Here is a 15,694-nt window from a genome sequence, read left to right as displayed (position 1 = left end):
ATGTATTCACTGCTCTCAGCCTGCACTTGCCTGTAAGGATTATGGCATATTTCTAAATATTTTTTTTTTCATTTTTAAAAAATATTTTTAATTTTTTTTAAAAACTTTCATTCTGGAGGCTCGGTTGCATTTTCCTTGCAGCCAGGTGGTAATGGGGACCTGAGCCTTTCTATAAGCAGAGCATCGCTCTGCACCCTTTAAAAAATTGCAAACAAAAACAAAGCAAAAAAAAAAAAATCAACTTCAACCATTTTACCGCATCATTTGATCTTTTGTTGCTTTTTTTTTTCTCCTCTCCAGATGTTTACATTTCCTGCTGCTGTGCTTTCAGGTACAGGTACGTGTCCTTTCTGTCCTCTCTTGCTTTTGGTTGTAAAATAGAAACAAAGGCGGCGTGCTGACCTCGAGTGCCAGGCAGGTTTGGCTGGGGCTTTCACTTGTTTCCCTCTAGTTTTTATGGCTGTATTAAACCGAGCCCCGCACCAGATGCTGGAGTGTCACTTGCCCCGACCGGGGCTTCCCCTTGTGTTCAGCTCCCGTTCCGTGCCCCGTTGTGCTTGACCGCCGGTGCGGGCTGGGGTGCAGTCGGTGCGCCGGTAGCCTGCCGTAGCGGGATCCTCTGGAGTGCATTAGCCTGGCTAATGATGTGAGAGGGAGTGCTGGACTCTCCTTGCACAATGTTGATTGATGCACTTGCCTTGGAAGAGCAGGCGCTCTCCTGCTCGCCCTTTTCCCCGTTCTCTTTTTCCCCTTTTTTTTTTTTTTTTTTTTTTTTTTTTGTGGTTGGTTGGGGTTTTTTTTATTTTTTTTTCTCTTCCCCTCTTCGAGAACTCACTCCCAAAAACTGATGCTTTGAAAAACACAAGTTTCCCTAGCCAGGAGAAGGAGGCTGCGTGTTCCCTCCCCATTATTCAGTAGAACGCCGTCCAAGTCAGCTCCAGCCTTTGATCCTGCCTCGGCAGGAATGAAGCCGTTGGAGGAACACCCTGAGCGAGGCTCTGCAGCCCAGGTGCCCGGGGATGGGGAAGGCAGCTGCCCCCGTGGCCACGCACCCCAGTGCCACAGGGATTTTAGCTGGGCATCCCGGAGCAGACCCACCTGCGGGGCCGGGCACAGCAGGTGCCACTTCTCCGGTGGCTCCAGCCACCCTCCCGCCAGGGCTGGGGGACACTTGTGCCACCCCCTGGCGCCAAGCTGTGCTTTGGCCGGGATTACACCTGCTCACCCTCTCCGGATCCCCAAGGGCAGCAAGAGATGGTCCTGGATGAGCACAGCTTTGGAGGGGGCTCCATCCCTCTGGCCAAGCTAAAACCCAAACCTGCCCTATCCCCCGCTCTCCCACCCATCCAAAAAATCCCCGATCACTGTTTTGCCTCATCCCCTCCAAAAACTGCAGCTCGAGCCCAGCACCAGCAGAGCCTCCCCTGGTGGAGCAGCCTCCCCAGCAGGAGAGGATCCACAGCTGTAAAATACCCTGCGGTTGGAAGGTGTTTGCTCTGTTTCTCTGGTGCGTGTTTTTTTCAGCCCGAGGAATACCAGGCTGCGCGGGGCTCGCAGCGCCGGCACCCTTTGCAGCGGGGAGACTTTTTTTGCGCTTGTGCGGTAACTGAAGTTAATCAGCCCTCCAGCCCCCTTCCTCTCCCCCTCCCTTCGGTGCTTTTAGTGAATCAGAAAAAGTTTGGCTGGCTGCCTGGAAAGCACTTGCTAAAATCTGATCTCTTACTTCAGCAGCCTTAAAACAAAGTTATTGGCATTTATACAGTTGGAGCTCGCAGGCTTCCAAAGCAATAAAATAATAAAAAAAAAAAAAAGGAAAAAAAGAAGAAAGCTCAGTGCTCTGGTGCTATTAGAACCATACTTGCTCCCTTTCGTGCTGATTTTGCAGCATTCTGGGGGACGTGAGGTGGGATGGCTGCACTGGGCTCTGCGGAGGTGTCCTGGCTGCGGCTGGAGGGGCGGCGGAGCTCGCTGGGTGTCACACGGAGAGCGGAGCTGCGCCGGCGATTAGCCTTGGGAGCCAAAACATTAGATTAGTCATACTCGAGGGCCTTCGAGTGAGTGTTTACAGTATTAATGGTAGATGAAAAGATGTGAATGCTGTAAGTTTTTATTGCCCATTTTGTTACACTTTCTTTCTGGATTTATTCATGGGATTACATGTTTTGAGCCTGAATGGGAGTGAGGGATTATAGGATTTCTTTTATAATGATCAGTTTGGGTAGGAGTTAGCCTTTGGTGAACTGAAGTAAATTAATGCATCACTTAGGTTTAATATTTATTTAGTCTAAAGGAAGTTGTTTAGTTTTGCTTAAAGGGCTCTGTGTTGTATTGGGGAGATTTAAGAGCTCCTGAAGTGGATTATATTCTAAGGCTGCCTTTTGCCCTGTGTTCAAGCCGTGATCTGTGGCCTGTCCCATGTGCTGGTCTTAGAATTACTCTCCTCTGCTGCTGCCTGGTACCCTGTGGCTCTGTGTGCAGAGGTGGAAATCCCTCCAGCATGTGTGGGGCTGGAGGGATTCTGGGACAAAACACAGTGGTTTGGGTATGTTCTGAGTGTTTTGGTAGCTCCCCATGTTCGAGGGCTGTGGTGAGTTGATGTGTGAGCTGCTGCAGTTCCGTGGTCGGGGGCTCATCTCTGGCTAAAAGCTTTCTCACAGACCCCAAGGCACCCCGCAGCCGCTGGTGGGTGACCTGGCAGCTGTAGCATCTCCTGTGGGCAGGTTGTGGCAGCACTGGGGTGGTGTTCCCCAGCCCTAGCCACAGGGAGGTTGGAGGGTCGGGAGTTGCCAGGAGCAGGATTTGGACCCCTGGATGAGTCAGACTCCCCCAGGGCTTGGCCATCGTGTGACATTCCCACCAAGGAGCACCGGGACCAGCGCGTGGCAGGGCACAGGGGAGCACTGCTGGGGCGTGGGTGCAGCACAGCCCTGGGAGCAGCCCTGGACCTCACAGGGCTGCCTGGAGGACAGGTAATCCACCAGTCCCTTCCCCTGCAACAGCAATGGCCCTGCCTTGTTTTCTTCTCTTGCATCTTAGGAAGTCCTTCTGATGCTTGGGGTTGCTGCAGTTCCAGAGCAGGGACACTGGATACCCTCGTGGACCCTGGAGACATTAATTTATTTATGCAGGTTGTTCTTAGGGATGCCCTTTCGCTGGTGGTTACTGAACTCTCCCGCTATCATGTGTCTTTGGCATCCTTCAGTTTATTCTCCTACCTTTTCACACTTCCAGGAGCAATTTCTCTTCTATGTGCTTTTTCGTTCTGTATATCCCAGAGTGGTTTTGGGGTTGGCTTTGGAGTCAATCTCTTCTCTTCAAGCAGGTGAGAAACCCCAGAAGCACCTTGCACAGTTGGAGGGGATTGCCCCATGGTGTGCTGGCTCTGGCAGCACCAGTGACTCTGAGGATAACAGGTTCAGGGACATGGGATCTCAGAGGGCCCCCTTTGCCAGGGCAGGTGGGGGCTGGAGGCAGCTTCAGTGTAGGTTGAGCAGTAGGATGTGAGGTTTTGAGTGCTATCCTGGTTTGCAAGAGCTTCCAGCCCTTCTGTCCCTGAGCCACCTCGAGTGATGGCCAGGCAGAGCACGGGGCGATGCCGGCGTGGGCTGCCCTGGCTGTGCTGTGGAGCAGAGGGTGGTCCTGCCTCAGCCTCTCCCCTGCCCTGATAAACCTCACTGTGATCTCCTACATGGAGTGCATCTGTCTTAGATTATGAAGAGGTCCCTGATAGGGCCAAATCCTTTGCTTTTATGGCTCTTGTAGGTTAAGATCCAGCTTTGGAATCTGATCCAGAAGCAAACAGGAGGTCAGAGGAACGCACAAGGCAGCACTGGGCTATTTTCACATCTGCTGGTGTTGTGTAAGAGGAAGGCTGCTGTGCACCATGCCAATAGCAACTTATGTTTCTCCTAAGCTCCTGTGCAGCGACAGACAGTTATTGTTTGGGGCTTTGTAAAGTGAGACACGGAGAAGTGTTGCTTCCACACGTTCAGTGAGCCAGATCCTGCGGTCTGGCGAAGCCACACGCAGCACATGTCGGAGGCGTGAGCCTGCTGAGCAGCTTCCTCCCCTCTCCCTGTCTGCTGCTCCACAGCCGTCCTCCCTGGGACAAGCAGGACGAGTGGCTCTGGGGATACCACTGTGGAGAAGCCAAAGGTGGTCCTGGTCACAGCCTGCCCAGCTCGCCTGGCCACACTTTCTGTGGATGTGCAGCAGTTGTAGAGCACAGGTCCCTGCCTGCCCAGCCTTTGCCCTCCTGGTGACAGCACCGAAGGCAGGGTGCCAGACTGCACGTCACCAGCAAGGTTATTCTCATGTCTACCCTCCCTGCAGATGGGCACCCAGCTGCCTTTGTCCTCCTCGGGTGGCACAATGTCCGCCTGGAGGCGGCGGCCAAGGCTGCGTGTGCTGCCAGGGACAGAGCTCTGGCCATCCCTACACTGCTGTGGGATGGGGCAGGTAGTACCTCCATGGGCTGTGCTGCTCCCTCCTCGTGGTCAAGCCCTGCATGCCAAGACTTGATGGGACCCAGAGCCCCCCAGGCTGGCTGATCCCCTGCCTGCCCTCTCTGCTCAGCCTGGACTGGGAACACCGCGTCCTTGGCACAGCATCCCTGTGCCAGCCCCCTGCCTCCAGTCATGCTGAGAAGGACGGAATATCGCAGATGTGGTCTGTGAAAGGCTGGGCAGCTCTCTGTTGGTTTTTCAGAATGGACCTGAGTGATTATTAGGCAGTGAGAAGACCAGAGGACCGGCGTGAGCAAAGCCTGATTTAATGAGCAGAGGAGCTCAGCGATGCTGAAGTGCATGGCCCCATCATGGGCTGGAGCTGATGGGATGGTCCCTGGCTCTGGCTCCGTGCTGCTGCTGGACTCCTGGTGGTGGATGCAGCTCCTGATGCTGTGGCTCTGCTGGCCTGCAACCTGCGGGGGCAGGGTCCTGTTGCATATGAAATCGTTTGTTCCAGTTTCAAATGCCCTTGCTCTCCAGGAAACAACCATGTGGCTTGCCACAAGGGATTTTTATTCCCTGCTGCTGACTCATTTCACCAGACTATGAAGTGGTGTGTGCTGAAGCTGCCCTGTGTATCCTGCTTCTGCCTCCTGAACTTTGGAGATCTCGGGTTTGTGGAGGAAGAGGAGACGTTGGAGCAGGGAAGCTGAGAGCTGAGCGGCAGTGGGCTGGTGCTTGGGCTGATGTGTGCTGGGGCTCTCCTGTGGGAGAAGCGAGACTCAGCTTAGCTTGGGGTGAGAGTAGGTGTGGGTCTTGCTCCTGCACAGATGGGCACGTGCAGCCTGTGCCCCACCAGCCGCTGTCGGCTGCCTGCCCTGGGCACACCCTGCCTTTGCTTCTCGCTGAAGGTCCCCAGCCCTTCAGAGTGCTGGGACAGGTTCTCTGCTACAAAGTCCCCCCAAAGATGTTCAGCAGGAAGATTTGCAAAGCTGTTTCCAGATTCTCACCCCAGTGGGGCTGGCACAAATGTGAGCTGCTTCAGCGTTTGGGGGCTTGGCTTTCTGGGTGTGCCGTGGCAAGCAGCAGAGCAGAGCTGCTTGGAGGCTTTGCCCTGCACCCCTGCATGAGTGCAGTTTGCTTTTCCAAAGCTCCAGACATGTGCCAGGTGCTTCAGAGGAACAGAGATGGACGTGGGCATTGTTGAGGAGAGTGCTTAGAAAGGAGCCATGAGATTCACATTTTAACTGGATGCAGCGTGGTGGGGTTGTAATTGTATTTCTGCTTTGCTTTCCATTTTGCACCTGACATGTACAAGGCTGGATGGAGGCGAGTGGTGCACGGTTCAGAGCAGTGTGGGGTCTGAAGTGGTGCGAGGTTCAGTGGGGTTTGGAGCAGTGTGGGATTCTGAGTGGTGTGGGGTTTGGAGCAGTGTGGGATTCACAGGAGGAATTCCTGCTCAAACTCAAAACTGGTTTCTGCTTGTAGAGCAGCTTGGCCGCAGCGTACCAAGGTGGGAGAAAAAAGAGCAGAATGGGCGAAGGGTGGCACTGCCCGAGCTCTGCGGGGGTGTTTGGGATGTGCTGATGCAGCTGGTGGTGGGAGTGATGCTGAGGGCTGCAGGAGGCTCAGGGAGGATGAGCAGCACTGGGGGCTCGGGCAGCCACACCGAGTTATTTGCTTTTGCTGTAAGCTGATAGCGCCGAGCTGGTCGGCCGGGCCGGTGGGTATCTCCCTCTGCTGTGGGAGGCTGAGCTCAAGAGAGACTCCCCTGGGACCAAAAATCATTATTTTGGATCTATAAAGCTACTTCACAGATCCTTGGGAGTATTTTTATGTATCTCTTCCTTTCCTTAGGACTCTTGTTGTACTCGCTCCTCCCTTGCAGAGCTGCTTTTGCTTTGTTTTCCCACAGATAGGGATACTTTAGATATCAGTTGTGATAACTGCAGGTGAAAAATGTGTTCATGGAACATGATTTAAAAAGGGAAAAGAGGAATGGCTGCTGTTGGTGCCTGGGCAGGGATGGGGATACCTGCTGCCAGGGTCTCTGCCTGGGGTCTGTGAGCTGCTCTGGCCCTGGGAAGCCTGGGGTAGGTCATGCTGGGGGAGTTGGAAGCCCTGGGCCCAGGGAGGCCCCTAAATGCCCTCCTGTCTGTGAGATGCTCTGCTGCTGAGACCAGCAGGCTTCCACCTGAATATCTGTTGCCCAGACAGGTCCAGACATGATTTCTTTTCTTTCCTTTCCTGGGTTTTTGTGTTTTGATCACCTGCTGTGCCATAACAGCAGGTACAAGCAGAAATTATGCAGAGCTGTGCAATGTGCTGCCTACCTGGTATGTCGCCTCTGTGTCCTGGTACTTCTCCAGATGTCCATGGAGGATTAGGCATCCGGCAAAGCAGCTGGAGGGAAAGCTAGAAAAAAACCCCCCAAAATATAAAAGACTGTCTGGCTCTGCCAAAGTATTTTCCTATTGCCATTCAGCAGCCTCGCCATAGCATGAAGAGAAAGAAAGGGGAACAGAGAGGAAGGAGGAGGCTTAGCCTGTCATGGTCTGTGTGTTTCCCTTTGTGCAACCTCCTCACAGCCCCAGGGGCTGCAGTGGGTGGGAGCCGACGTGCCAATCTTCCCCCTCCAGGGGCTGGGCTGTGGGTCTGTGCCCTGGTGCTTCCCTGTGGGGCTGCCTTCCCTGGGCACTGCTTCCTCAGCTCCCTGCCTGCTCTGCCCACACAAACAGCTGCATTTCAGGCTGAGCCACATGGCAGTGTCGTCCACGTAGTGACAGCGCATCCTCCGCCCTTGCCAGGCTCTGCTCACCCCCTGCTCACTGTCTGTCTTTGCCTTTGCGTGGAGTTATTGGCTCTGCTGCAGCCGGGAGAGCCGGAATGCCTTCACCCTCCGGAGCTCAGGGTGCAAGGACAGTGCCCTGATGTTCCCCCTGCACATGGGCTGGTGCTGCTCTGCCTGAGGGCTGGAGCTGGGCTGGTGCTGATGTTTGAGTTTGCTGCTGATGCTGGCTGAGGTCAACGTTGCTTTGGAGGCTGTGGGAGGAGAGGGGAAGATCTGAGGCTGTGGCATTGGGGTAAAAGGCCTCAAGTTGCATCAGGGAAGGTTTAGATGGGATATTAGGAAAAATTTCTTCAACAAAAGCGTTGTCAAGCACTGAAAGTGTGGAGTCGCTGTCCCTGGAAGTGTGGATGTGGCACCTGGGCACATGGTTTAGCCATGGGCCTGGCAGTGCTGGGTGAACAGGTGGATTGGTGGTCTTAGAGGATTTTTCCAACCTAAATGGTTCTGTGATAAGAGGTGGGCAGTGGGGAATGGTCCATCCTGCTCACTGCTGTGTGATGGTGGGAGATGAGGCAGAGTCCAGCCCGTGGGCTCACCCACGTGGAGCTGGAAGAGGGGCAGGCTGGGGGTGCTGGGATGTGCCCGAGGCAGAGGCAGAGCCCCAGTGGTGGCCAGGCTGAGGGGCTGGATCTGGAAACAGCCATGGGATGGCACTGAGGGGAAGCAGGGTGGCGAGGGGCCCAGTGTGCCCTGTGGTGCCTCTGTTCATCTTTTAAAATCCAAATGGATGGATGCTAAACCTTGGTGAAGGTCCCAGAGAAGTGCATATTGTGTGGATAGAAATACCAGGATGCAGCAATTAATAACAGATTGCTCTTCCTACAAGGTATTCCCGGCACTCCTTAGTCCTCCCAGTTCCTTTTTCTCCTGCTATGTATTTCAAATCCCTTTTTTTCCTGCTAGAATACTATCTTTGGCACCATTTTGAAGGACAGCTTGTTTTGTATCTTTTGGAATACCCTGAGCTACTCTTGCACAGAAATCCAGAATTAACAGAAGAATGCAGGGAGCAGTGGTGAGCCTGGTAAATGACTGTGCAGCGTGTGCTGGGTGTCTGTGGCCATGGCTGCTGGGATGGGAAGCCCTGGGAATACAAATTAGAAAGTGGCCTGAAGGACATTTTTGATAGAAGGGCATTTTGCTGCTGCTCTGATGCTTTTTATCACTGAGGAGAGGGATGGTCTGGGAAGCTGGCAGTGCTGTGGCCACAGGGACTGGGGTCACTTCCTTCCTGTCAGACCCTGGGTGATTCCTCACAGTGCGGCTGCATCGCTGCTCCCCTTGGAGTGTCGGGTACAGTCCTGACCAGATGATCCTATTTCCTTTCCCAGGGTGAATTCAAGTCAGAGGTGGAATTGGACTGGGTTGTGGGAATGTAGGAATGAGCAGCTAGTGGAGTGTGTGCTCCATTTCCAGTCGTGTTCTCCAGCTCTAACGTGGAAGCTGCTTTTGACCCCCTTCCTCTCCCAGGCCAGAGGGTTACGATCCCATATGAGCAGCCCCAGCCCCTGGGTGTGAGGCTGCACTGCAGGACTGCATGGTGTGGTGCAGTATTGATTAGCTGTACAATAAATTATGATCTATGTAGTGCAGGTTTCTGACCCCGTGGTCGCGACCTTGCTGTGATTGGGGAGAGTCCCGGCCAGCTGAGATCAGGACAGCAAACAGCCCCCCAGCAATCGATGGGAAACCAGCAGCTCTGCTGCAGGAGCAGTGCTGGGGGCTGCCTGCACTGGGCACCTTTGTCCCGGGGAGCAGGTGGTGCTGCAAACTTCCCCTGGAATTAAATGTGAAATTCCATGTTGGGAGCTGGGCCGTGCCAGCCTGACCACGGGCTGTGGGGATGGGAGGGACTCTGTGTTTGCCATCGGGGTTCTCAAAGCTGGAACATCTCAGGCTGGAAGGGAGGAGTGAGGGCAGCTCTGGCCAGCACAGAGGGTCTGCCCTGCTCATCACGGAACCAGAATGGTTTGGGTTGGGAGGGACCTTAAAGCCCATCTTCTTCCACCCCCTGCCATGGGCAGGGACACCTCCCACTGTTCAACCTGGCCTTGGACACTTCCAGGGATGAAGGATCCACAAATTCTTTGGACCAGTGCTCCTCAACATCTTTATTTACAAATGGGATTCAGGGATACTGAGTTTGAAGAGATACTTAAGTGAATTTGCAGATGATACAAAATTTGGAGTAGCTGTTGACTCCCTTGAAGGCAGAAGGGGGCCTTGCAGAGGGACCTGGACTAATGAGAAGGCTGGGAAATCACCAACAATATGAGGTTTTAAGAAGGGCAGGTGCTGGATTCTGCAAGTGGGATGGGGCAGCCCTGGATGTACAGATGGGAATGAGATGCTGGAGAGCAGCCCCTGGAAAGGGACCTGGGGGTGCTGGTCCATGGCCAGTTGGATGTGAGTCAGCAGTGCCCTGGAGCCAGGAGGGACATCCCTGTCCTGGGGACATCAGGCTGGGCCAGGGAGGGATTGTCCCGCTCTGCTCTGGGCTGGGGCAGCCTCACCTCCAGTGCTGGGGCACTTTGGGTGCCACAACAGCAGAGAGATCCCAAGCTGCTCCAGAGTGTCCAAAGGAGGGAGCCGGGGCTGGGGAAGGGTCTGGAGGGGCCACCCGAGGAGCGGCTGAGGGCACTGGGCTGGTGCAGCTGCAGCAGAGGAGCTGAGGGCAGAGCTCCCCGGGGCTGCAGCTCCTGCCCAGGGCAGCGCAGGGACAGCTCCGAGCTCTGCTCCTGGGCCAGGGACAGCACCCAGGGAGCGGCTGGAGCTGGGCCAGGGCAGGCTCAGGCTGGAGAGCAGGGAAAGGTTCTGCCCCAGAGGGTGCCGGGCACTGCCCAGGCTCCCCAGGGAATGGGCACGGCCCCGAGGCTGCCAGAGCTGCCAGGGGTGCACAGGGTGGGGTTGCTGGGGTGTCTGTGCAGGGCCAGGAGCTGGACTGGGTGATTCCTGATGAGTACCTTCCAATTCAGAATATTCTGTGATTCTCTGGCAATCTGTGCCAGTGCCTGACCACCTCTGAGGAAATAATTTCTTCCTAACATCTAATCTAAATCTCTCTTCTTTTACTTTAAACTCATTCCCCCTTGCCCTATAATAAATGGGAGCAGTCTGCTAGCAAGGCAGAGGGCTTGCTTTGTGCTGTTTATGTTGAAAGAGTAGGTAATAGGAATTTAATTGCTGTTTAAATGTAGCAAACAAGAAAATGGAGTTTATTTGCTCAGCTTTCATTTCTGGGAGCCTGATTTCCCCAGTGTGCACCATCACTGTGTGTGTCAAGAAGCTGAGCACCACCAGGTTCAGTTGTGGGGTTTCACTTCCAAGGGAAATTTGTGCAAAGTCTGACCTGAGGTCAGCAAGGCTGAGCGGGCAGAGCTGCTCTGTGCTGGGTGGTGGCCCGGGTGGGTGGCACCTGTGGGTGTGCCCAGACCAGGCAGGGACCTGGGGGTGTCCTGACGAGGCACAGGGCTTTGCAGCATCCCCGTGCTGTGGGTGTGGATGCTGGTGGCTCAAAGAAAGGGCTCTTGGGGAATCCCCAGCTTCATGGCACAAGGTCTCACGTCGGTGTCTGCCCATGTCTGGCCTGAATTACCCCCCAGCAGCTTTTTTCCCACTGCTGCTGACTGGTGATGGATGCAGCAAAATGTGTGGGGTTCTCCCTGGTGCCCCTGAGCTGTGCTGGGATGCAGCAGCCCAAGTTTCAGTGATTTTAACACCATTTTCTTTTTTCCCCTATTTCAAACATTTCAAAACCAGATTTATTTTCCAAAACTGTTGAGAATTGTTCCCTGAAAATGGGAAACCTGCAATCTAAATTAATTAATGCCAAACAAGACTTTTCCCTCGCTCAACAAAGCAGAAAGATAAGAAATCCTATTTGCCTGGCATTTGCAGTGTAAATATTTCCAGGCAGAAGTGTGGCTAATAGAGATCAGAACAAATCTTCTATTAGGAAACAAACTCGGCTTTCCTTTTCTGGCCCTGGGCTCGCGTGTTTGTTATATCGGATCCTGAAGGCAGATTGACAGTTTGGTTTGGATTAAAGTCAACACATGGTTTATGCCATATTTTTGATAAGGCTCAGTAGTAATCCGATTTTTTTTTTTCCGGGCTGTCTTTAGTACACAAGCAGCAGAATTGTCCATTCCTGGGAATATTTTTTCAGTGAAGCCATTGAGAAATTTTTTTCTGGAGGGAAGATGAAATTACTTGTTTTAAAAACTCTTAAAATCCCAAGTAAAATTGAAGTCCATTAACTGCAAGCTGTAAGCTTGATGTGAGCTGGGCAAACTTCAAGCTATTTTATTAACTGATCTAGAGAGTGTTTCCTTTAAATACCTTTGGAAAGGCAGAGAGGAGGAGAGTGGCTCATGCAGGGGGAGCAGAGCAGGTCTCTGTGCTTTGCCAGAGCAGCAAGTTCTGACCAGCAGGAGTAAAAACTGCCACCAATTGCACCTGTACGTGCTTGTGAGCTCAGGTTTCTTCATGGGGATAACAGGCATTGCCACTGGCTGCTGGTTCCCTCCTCAGTGTGTCCCAAAATGGGCTTTGGGGTGCCCTCGGCCCCTTGGGTACAAATAGCTGTGTATTTGTATGGTATCGATTTATTCTGATTATAAATAGGCTTCACTCTCCAAAGCGAGTGTCTTTTTGTCATTACTATGTTCCCTAGAAAGAAAGTGGGGGAAAAAAGTAGAAAAATTGGGAACAGGGAGGACCAAAGGAGGAATTGCTTGCTGCCTTTGAACTCTGTGCCTCAGCAGCTCTGTGCCTGCACACCCGTCTGCAAAGCTGTGGCTCTGCCCTCGCTGGAGGATCCAGAGAGCTGTTGTGGCTCATTTTGTGGCCACCTCCATCTCTGATGCCAGTGTGGAAGCTTCCGGATGGTGTTGTTTAAGCAGGAGGAAATGGATGCCAGAGTTGTCTTTGGTGCTTGAAGGTAACTGGTGCTGGCAGGACCTGCTGGGTGATTGTTCAGTGCCAGAAGTGGGCACTGGAAAAGCTCTGACTTGATGGTGATGCTGAAAGCAACTGAGATACCTGTGCCAGCTGTATATTAACTGCCTAGAAAATGGAGTTAATGGAGCTGAACATTGCCTGCATCTGCATCATTTGAAGCTGCCTCCAGCAGCAGGTTGTGCTCAGCAAGGGGCTTAGGTGAGCTCTGCCCCAAGTGACAGCTCCTGGGACGTGTCATGGAGTGAGGTCCCTGTCCCTCAGCAACTGGAGTGGGTTCCCTGAATCCCTCTGTGCCGGGTGAGTGGGAGAGCTCCAGCCTCAAACGGGAAATGTCTGTTTGCACAATTAGCGTGGCCCCTTCCTTCCCTGGGAGCAGAATGGTTTATTGATTTCTGTGGCCCACTCACCCCCACCTATTCAGCAATAATGACCCTTCCACACCAACTCTAAATCATCCCAGCCTGCCTCGCCCCTAAGCCCTCTAATCTTTTTGGGTTGTTGTTGGTATTTATGCTCGTGGAGGTTTATGATCTGTCGGCGCTGGCTGCTGAAATGCTTTATTTATCCATAGGCTGGGCCACACAGGGAGCGTCCTTATTCTGGTATCATGTTCAGGATGCTGTAGTTAAGGGTTGTGTCAGCACTTCCATGCACAAACCTTGTTATTCAGGGGTTTTGCAGTTCCGTGGAAAAGAAAACCAGTGACCTGGCACGGCGAGGGGAGGCTCAGAGGCACACATGAAAACCGAACAACCCAATGCCCATTTAGGGATTATTAGATGGGCAATCCCTCTCCTTGAGGAAAATAGCCAAAAACATCCTCCTCCCTTGGTTTGATTTTGTGCAAAGACAACCCTCTTTTGTGTGCTTGTATTGGGGTCGGATGGGGAGAACACAGTGAGGCAGGACGCTGGCTGGGATCCTCTCTGGATACTTAAACAAACCTCGGGCTGGTGCGGGGCAGAGCTGCCTTCTCCTCGGAGCATGCCGGCTGTGGAGGGCTCGGGAGCTGCTCCCGGGGCCTCCTGGTCCAGCCCCAGCAGCCCTGGGAACAGCAGGTGATGGGGTTTGTAAATGTGATTTATGGCCCTGCTAGTGCAGGAGCTTGCGGGCTTATAAATTATTTGGAGATTTCTCGATAATAGAGGGAGCGTGGTATGAACAGGAGAGATAATAGGGCTTGAGAACGTATTTCAAAGTGCTTTTGGGGAAGGAGAAGTTCCGTGAGTGCTGGCAGGTGTGAGGTGGTCCCAGCTGTGCTGGAGGAAGAGCCTTTACAGACCAACCCAGCCAGCATATTTTCTATCTCTCCCTCTCAGTGCTGATGGGTTTTGTGGGCGCTCCACGGGTCAGCCTGGAGCAGAGTTGATGACTTGGAGCAAAGACGCTCATGGAGCCCTTCAGCCCGGAGCAACGGGCTGGGGCTGGCATCGAGGGTGGCTTGTGTAGGCAGAACTGATCAGTCCTCAGGCAGGAGCAGGCAGTGGTGAAGCACTGAGGGAGCTGGCAAAAAAGATGGAGAGACAATGTACAAGGTCATGTAGTGCCAGGACAACAGGGAACGGCTTCCCACTGCCAGAGAGTAGCTTTAGATGGGATATTAGGAAAAAGTGCTTCCCTGGGAGGGTGGGCAGGCCCTGGCACAGGGTGCCTGGAGCAGCTGCGGTTGCCCCTGGATCCCTGGCAGTGTCCGAGGCAAGTTGGGGCTTGGAGCAGCCTGGGACAGTGGAAGTGTCCCTGCCCATGGCAGAGTGTTGGAATGAGGTGATCTTTGAGGTCCCTTCCAACCCAGGCCAATCTGTGATTCATTCTGTGGTTCCTTGGGAAGGGGACTCCGTGGCAGGGGGTTTCCACAGAGGGAAATCAGGATGCCAAACCTCTGCTCGATCCTTTTGTTAGCAGGTACCGGGCTGGTGTGACTGGCAGCCCTCAGCTCCTGCTCCAAAGCCTTTTTCTCCTCTCTGGGATGGTGCCAGCAGGTCTAGCAGGACTCTGCCACCGTGCTGGGCAGGCTGGAAGCAGCAGTGATGGCCCAGCTGTGCTGTTGTCCGCATTCCCTTCCCTCTCTTTGCTTAGGAGCCTCCAACGTCGTTTCCACACCTTAGCCTGCCTTGGGCACAGCAGTGCTGGGCACCCCTCGGCCCCTGCAGAAACAGGGCAGATGAATTTTATGTCACCTCTGTCTGCTTTCTGTGAATTTTGGGGTTTGGCACAGCTGTGTACTTTGCTCTTTAAAGAGGGTTGTGTGCCTGACTCTTCCAACAGTTTCTGAAGCCAGGGTTCCTCTGATATTCCCAGCATCCCTGGTACGTGGGAACTGGAGGGAGAAACAGGAATGCCAGTGATGGTATTTTATTGGGTTTTTAGACCCGAGGAGAAGTCACTGTCTCTCTGAATCATAGCTTGAAGTTTGCAGAGATCTTCACATACAACTTCTTTTCCTGCTTTGACTCTTGGCATCAGCCTGGCAGCTGGGGAGGGGCAGGTCCACAGTGACCCTTGCCCTGTCCAGCCACGCCGGGCAGCACCAGCCCGGCTGTCACAGGCTTTGTGTCACTGGGGCATGGAGGGAGCAGAGAGCCTGTCCCTGAGCTGGGCATCCCTGTGGGGTGTTGGAATGGAGCTCTGAAAGTGAGATCAGAGACACAAGACTTTTTTTCCCTGCTGATATTAGGGGTCCTGTAACCCTGGAGGCTGCTGTGAATTTCCCGGTTTCCAGGGGCGGTTTCCATACCATGGATTTGGTACTTGCCCTGAACCTGCAAATGTCTCTCTTCAGAGCAGTGAGCTGGAGATGGTGGGAATGAAGAAGCGGCTTGGCTGAATGATGGAGAAGGCAAACTAAAAGTGTAGGAGGGGAGGGTTCCAACTGTGGAAGGGATTTTGGGTCTCAGACAGCAAATGTCAGCCGGTCCAGAAAGCAGGCGTGAAAGAAACGGAGACAGGCTAGCGCAGATGAACCCAGGCAGAAGTGAGGTACCAGCAGCACAAATGTTCCCAGTGGAATGACTCCTGGAAGTTCAGTAAATCCCCCGACTGGCCTCCAGTCATTGTTAGGTGGATTAACCTCCCTGTCCTTGGACACAACCATTATTCCATATTCCAGCACTGCACAGAGGCTGCCGAATCATGGGATGAGTGAGCAGGGGCTCCTGAGGAGGTCCCTTCCCCGTGGTACCATTCCCACAGAGGGTCACTGGGTGTTAACTTGTCAGAATGAGCAGGAGTGGAACCAATTGGAGCTCAGTAAAAGATTTCCAGAGAGGACACTTGATAGAGGAAGGTGACATGGGATAATTCAGCCGGGTCCCCAGGCATCTCTGCTGAATCAGCTCTTAGAGGTCAGTGCTTGGGAGCTGCTGTGGGCACAGTTGTTGGCCACATCTCTGATTTCTTTGCAAATGCAATGCCAAAAGGTACTTTGTGAATCCTG

General features: G+C 53.4%; 1 protein-coding gene across 1 annotated transcript in view; it reads left to right on the top strand.

Moving 5' to 3' along the window:
• The window catches only part of FGF18 (fibroblast growth factor 18), a gene marked incomplete at both ends in the record, with an annotated part of 67,325 nt that continues 51,631 nt past the window's right edge, over positions 1 to 15,694 (top strand). The window contains 2 exons of the mRNA XM_082291255.1: positions 1 to 32; positions 301 to 337. Of these exons, the coding sequence (XP_082147381.1) occupies positions 1 to 32; positions 301 to 337 (69 nt within the window). The remainder of the gene's footprint in view (positions 33 to 300; positions 338 to 15,694) is intronic.

This window comes from Coloeus monedula (assembly GCF_965178545.1).
Source record: "Coloeus monedula genome assembly, chromosome: 15".
Taxonomy (NCBI): Eukaryota; Metazoa; Chordata; class Aves; order Passeriformes; family Corvidae; genus Coloeus; species Coloeus monedula.
This window is presented reverse-complemented; position numbering and strand designations above follow the sequence as displayed.